The sequence below is a fragment of the Oratosquilla oratoria genome, chromosome 6, assembly GCF_046742065.1.
Source record: "Oratosquilla oratoria isolate Oo_2021 chromosome 6, ASM4674206v1, whole genome shotgun sequence".
NCBI lineage: Eukaryota > Metazoa > Arthropoda > Malacostraca > Stomatopoda > Squillidae > Oratosquilla > Oratosquilla oratoria.
The window spans coordinates 42206496-42213088 of record NC_134782.1 but is presented as its reverse complement, the minus strand read 5'-3'; the positions used below and the strand labels follow the sequence as shown (position 1 = coordinate 42213088).

General features: G+C 45.0%; 1 protein-coding gene across 6 annotated transcripts in view; it reads right to left on the bottom strand.

Moving 5' to 3' along the window:
• Nucleotides 1-6278, bottom strand: part of LOC143026451 (uncharacterized) — a 308848-nt gene extending 302570 nt beyond the window's left edge. For all 6 annotated transcript variants that reach the window (XR_012966490.1, XR_012966491.1, XM_076186856.1 and 3 more), the window contains exon 1: nt 6060-6278. Coding sequence is in view for 4 of the 6 variants with exons in the window: in XM_076186856.1 (XP_076042971.1) it covers nt 6060-6176 (117 nt within the window). In the remaining 2 variants the exon portion in view is untranslated. The remainder of the gene's footprint in view (nt 1-6059) is intronic.
• Nucleotides 6279-6593: the final 315 nt, after the last annotated feature.

The following is a 6593-nucleotide window of genomic DNA, read 5'->3' as shown; positions in this document are numbered from 1 at the left end:
TCCAAATTGATATACGAACAAAGATTAGACAAACTCGAACTACCAACCCTGGAACACAGAAGAGAAATAGGAGATCTGCTAACCATCTACAGAATTATGAAAGGGATGGAAGTCCTTGATAGAGATGGTTTACTAAAGTGGGATAAAAGAGAAACAAGAGGACATGAAAATAAACATAAAAAGGATAGTTATAGAAGAGATCTGAAAAACCACACACAGAGTGATAGATATCTGGAACAAACTGAATGAGAGAACAGTGAGAGCAAAAAATATACAAGAATTTAAGATCAAACTGGATGCTGAAAGATACAAAAGCTTTCTTCCCGTAAAATACAACTAGGTAAACACACACACACACACATGACAAAGTTGGTAGAGTTCCCGGCCGCCACTACGGCGGTCCGGGTTCGAATCCCGCCTAGGGCTGAAATAACTTCAGTATCGCTACGCTGCGGGTTGTTACTCCAACTCTCGTGGGCGGGGAGTTGTGTGTGTGTGTGTGTGTGTGTGTGTGTGTGTGTGTGTGTGTGTGTGTGTGTGTGTAAGGTCACAGCATTACCCATAGATCGGTCATATACGAGCTCTGATCTCTTTTCTGGAAGGGAAATAGCTGTCGATCACGAGTCCAACACGTGATCCAAGACCATGGTGAATCGCACGCACACACACACACATACACACAATCTGAGTAATATTTACTATCTAAAGAGTACAAAATGACAGTAGCGTCATTTACACATTTAATTGTATCCAACGATCTCTTTCGAAATTATATCCACTTTGTCCCCAAACGATTTTATTAGACTGAAGGAGAGCGGGAAGAGGAGGAGGAGAAGGAGAGAGAGGAACGTACCGTGACACGAACGGCGCGCGCACGTTCTCTCAAGGCGAACGGCTCCGAACGTGAACGGGGCTCCCTGATATATGTGGGTGTTAGGGTCGTTGCCTGCCAACGCGCAATGGGCGATAATTTCTCTGCTTTGCGCGCGGTTTTGCTGAAATACACACAATCCCAATTTCTGCTCAATTGTCCGAATGCGATTTCAAATACTTTATGTAAAAGTACACACGTGCACACACACAGGTGAAAATCAAAACACCGTATTGTAATGCCTCTCGATTTATCTACTTGTCTCTTAGTCTGTTACGGAACTCCTCTGAACAGAACCATCTGGCGACAACTAGAACGATGTCGTTTCTAGCAAGTGAAAAAGGTCTAGATATTAGTCTTTGCACTAGAGACTCTTTTCTAAGAGACCGAATGGAACTTGAGCAAGACTAGCAAGATCAAGTGACAGGGAGCAACGTTCCTAATAATTTTCCTATCTAGCTGCCGCCAAGCGATTTTATTCAGCCCAAAGCAAGCCATCTCAACGACACCAAGTGCCACAGTTCGTCCTTATAGAACGTTCTCTTACTGCCGCTAAGTGATTTTATTCAAAAGGGAAAAACCCTCATAGTTTGAGGAGTTTTCGACCTAGTCTCTCACGCATACCTCATATTTATGTACTGCTGTTCTAGCACCCTCCTAGTAACCCAAGCAACACTAAAATGTATCAATAAACAGCCACTAACCACCACTAGTTTTCGGCTTGGGACACTATGGTTCACTAAGGGATTCATGGTCCACAGGCAGTGAACATTAGTAGGTTCTCGACTTGGCGTATACCACATATTTATGTATCACTGTTCATGCAGCCTCCTGGTGATCACATCAACATAACCGTATCACTAAACATCCACTAAACTAATTACTTTTCGGGTTGCACCCACACTTGTGACAAACTAAGGTGTTTATGGTCCACAGGGTGTGAACCACGAGTGGGTTCATGGTTCACAAGGTGTGAAGAACTGCGTTGAATGCCTTGTCACTGAAGAAGGTGACGAAGGTTATTGTGACTCACACAAGGAGTTCCTTCTCCACAGAGGACAAACTTCAAGGACGAGTCAGACTTCGTCCCCGTTTCCTCTTGAAGTCCCCCCCCCCTCCACCCGACCCCGCTCCTCCCCATCCTGGATCAAAATCGTCTTGCCGCAGACATCGAAAATGACACATCGAATCGGATCAATAAAATAAAAAAGCCTCACAGATGAATAAATATTCTGGCGTTATCAAGGATAAAATATACAATTGTATGAACATATGAGGGGGGGGAGGGGGGACGTCCCTACCTAACCCCCTCCGTTGTACAGAAATGGTGGTACCATAGACTGCGGACTTATGTCATCACTTGATGTACCGGTTGACTCAAACACACCTAGCCCTTCCCTCACACTTTACCTTCACAAAGTTGGGAGCTTACGTTAGGAGTCACTTAGATGCGATCCAGAGAGAGCGTCACCTATGCCCTATGTGCTACGACTTCCAGGCCAAGGAAAGGTCACTGCGAGCTGATTTTAACTCGCAAAGTACGACTGGAATTAATCTGCCATTCGGAGCATATATAAATATTTCATACACGCGCGCGCGCTCACACGCACACACATGCACATTCACAAGGGATATTTCTGTTCCATTTCTGAAGACAATGACCCGAGGATTTGCAAAGCCACACGAAACGCCTCAGAAAATAATACAGTACTCCACAAATAAAATAAATAATATAAAACAAATAAAGAATGAATAGAAAATAGAATAAATATATATGAACAAGTACACAAATAAAATTGATAAATAAATTATTGAAAAAATCAAGTATCCTCAGTGTGAACGCCAGCCACTAGTATGCCCCCCAACCTTTTACCCCATCTCCCCAACCGCACCCCCCACCCCCCCAGTGAATTCGGGGCTGCAAGATTTCGGGAAAAGTCGTGACGCTGGACGAGGACGACATTGGAGGGGGGGGGGGCACCGTGGGGGGAGGGACACCCCTTCCAACCCCCCCCCCCCAAAAAAAAAAAAAAAAAAAAAAAAAGTCCTCGGTGGGTCGCCCCTCGACGTAGTTGCTGCTGCACGCAGCGACCGGGGAGCGGAAGATTCATGACCTTAAAAGGTAAGAGGAGGCGGAGGAGGAGGAGCTGGAATAGGAGGCGGAGGAGGAGGAGGAACAGTAGGAGGTGGGTGACATGTAGAAGGGAAGAGATGGAACAGGTGGATGAAGAGGATGGGGAAGATGAAGAGGGGGAGGAGGAGGAGGAAGGAGGCGGAGGGAAAGGGGGAGGAGGAGGATAAATCTTTTTTGGCCGCAGGGTATCACCATCATCATGATTGGCAGGGGGAGGAAGAGGAGGAGGAGGAGGAGATGAAGGGAATGGAGAAAGGAGATGGAAAAGGAGGAGGAGGAGGAAGAGGAGGTGGAGGAGGAGGAAGAGGAGGTGGAGGAGGAGGAGGAGGTGGAGGAGGAGGAGGTGGAGGACGAGGAGGAGGAGGAAGAGGAGGTGGAGGACGAGGAGTAAGAGGTGCATCCCCGCGGCTCAAGGTCATCCTCGCGGGGGGAGGGGGACGGGGGGGGGGGTAAGGGGGCAAAGTTCGGGAGAGAGCCGGAATGGCCAATACTACAATGGACTACGATAAATTTGTCTGGGGATGCGAGACGTATAATAGGCAAATCAAATAAACAAATGAATTATGAATATATAAACAAATATATATATATATATACATATATATATACATATATATATATATATATACATATATATATACATATATATATATATACATATATATACATATATATATATACATATACATATATATATATACATATATATATATACATATATATATATATTAGTTATAAATCGTATATATAGAAATATAGGAATACGAAAATAAATCCAATTAGTAAATAACTGAGTAAATAAACACTTAAGTTAGGTTATATAATAGATAAATATTGCAAATATATATGGATGAATGATACCTATCGATAAATTTTCCAATAAAGAACAAAAAAAATGGTAAACATTATGAGTCTATACCCGACTTTATCCGAATCCTTTAGAAAGGATCCAACTACATTTATATTCAGGCGATTTTAATCGCCTGAGAAACTGGGTGATCCACACATTCCCTGTGTACATCAAATTGACCTTTATTCCCAGTCGACAGGAAATCTTAATCATTCTTTCAGAAAAAAAAAAAAACGTAAAAATCCGCGATCCCACAACTATTTGATGGTTTTTCATTATTACAAGCGAATATCTGGGGTGGTTGCTGTTAACCTAACCTAACCTAACTTTAAATGATATTCACTGTTGGGGCGATTTATATAATGCAAGTTCTTTTCTGGGGTTGTTAATCTTCACAAATTATATGTGGGTTGGTAGCTTTTCTTGAAATTGGTAATATGAGTTTCTTGATTATCCTGGTAGTATCTAAGTGCTAGGAAATACCAGTTGACTGCAGAGAGGCATACTGTCCAGGATACCAGAAAGTGTAACAGTATCCTGCGAGTATGATCTAATATTACGTAGGGGCAGAGAGAGAGAGAGAGAGAGAGAGAGAGAGAGAGAGAGAGAGAGAGAGAGAGAGAGAGAGAGAGAGAGAGAGAGAGAGAGAGAGAGAGAGAGAGAGAGAGAGAGAGAGAGAGAGAGAGAGAGAGAGAGAGAGAGAGAGAGAGAGAGAGAGCGAGAGAGAGGTAAACAAGTGACTAGCTGACGTCAGTCTAGGGCGTCTCAGCTGCGTTGCCGTCAATCTGCGGCTGGCTGCGGCATCGATGCCTCCGGCAGGAGAGACTGGTGCCCGCAGAAAAAAAAAAAAAAAAAAAAAATCGCGCAAGGTTGAAGTCAAACGAAATAGAAATAGTTTTATTGTAAAAAAAATGGTTATGGGTAAAACCATCCTTCCTGCCTTTTGCGGGTTGATGCTTGAGTGAGACAGACCAGAGATCTCTGAGTAAGAGAGAGAGAGACAGAGTGAGAGACAGAGTGAGAGAGGGAGGGAGGGAGGGAGGGAGAGGGAAAGAAAGAAAGAAAGAAAGAGAGAGAGAGAGAGAGAGAGAGAGAGAGAGAGAGAGAGAGAGAGAGAGAGAGAGAGAGAGAGGGGGAGAGAGGGATGGAGGGATGGAGGGAAGGGGAAGGGAGAGGAGGAGGAGGAGGAGAGAGGAGACGGAGGAGAGACCAACTACCTCTCCAACGCTTGCCTCCCCTCCTCCAAGGCGCAATGCAGGATCCCCACTTCTACCTCCATCCTCCACGTCTTCCTCCTCCACCTTCACCTCCTCCACCAAATTATCAGGTTCCATCTCCCCCTCCCCCCATTTCTCTCTCGAGGACGTAAAACATACCCATATATGCTATGCCTGTCCCTCTAAAACGCACACACGTACACATACCCACACGCGTACACACAGAGAACACGTTTGCGTAAGCAACAGACGAAGACGATTCCCGGGTCATTCGCAACAGATCCGAACGCGACTACTCACCTGATCTTTGTCCAGCTCCGACTCTCCATAACACATCTCTGGAGGCGCGAGTGAGTGGGAGAGTGGGAGGGTGAGGGAGGGAATGGGGCCGGGAGAGTAGAGAAGATACCCACCTCTCCCCACCCCTCCTTTATCGCTCACAATCACACATCACCTTTGTTAAGCAGAGACAGAAGTCTGTATAACCAAGTCTCCGTTGGATTGAGTCTATTTCAACGCATTCGACTTGTTATTTGAGCGGCATTGACTTCGAAAGGACGGGTGGTGTGGGGTGGGGTGGGTGGATGGGGGTGAGAGGGAGAGAAGGGGGTATGTAAAGCAAAGGAGTGTGAGGGTGGGGTGGGGGGGTTACGTCGGCACCCCCCAACCCCTTCTCCTCCTCCCCCCCACACTCTCATCTGAGACTTAAACTATATCGTCTTTGCGTTTGGCACAAGACAACTCCACATGCACACGTACATATAAACACACACACGCACACAAACAGAATATCATAAAATCTCAATACTCTCTCTACTCTGGTCATCACCTGGGTCTCCACTCACGTGGCGGAACCCAAGTTCGTCCAGCACCGACACAAGTCCCTAAACACGTCCACTGCAACTTGACGTCAGTATGCAAGGTTAGGGAGTTGAGAGACTACCAGTGGGGCAACCACGAATCTGAACAGCTTTGCGTCTTCCTTACCTGAAACTCAGCCTCGTACTGCCCATCGTCACCTTCCCTTCTTTTCACTTCAAGGGTATCCACATGATTGATAAAATTCTGTAATATAGTCCTCAGAGGCAGTTTTTCTTCCCTCATCCCATGGCATGGAATGGGGCTATATTCGCAAACCCCTGTCTCCTTGGTAGCATAAGTAATATCCGCGCAACACACACAACCTCCCCATGCACTGCCAAAACACACACTAAGCCAGTTCGCTCGGCCAACAAGTGACAAGCTACGCCATCTCCCGCCAAATATGTTTAAAACCGTCTAGGGGCCCCTCCGACCATAGAAAACGAAGTATTAAGGGGTGGCATTTCTATTTCTTTTTCTAAGTTGACAATTGTTATAAATACAAGATAATATATTCATTCAGTTTGTGTTTATAGGTAGTTTGTCATTTTAAACATTAGGAGTACACAAACGATTTTGTTGTGTTTGAAATTAATTAAGTAAACAAAATCTTGGCACTCTACAATGCTCGGCATAACCAATTGTTTTCCCATACATTTA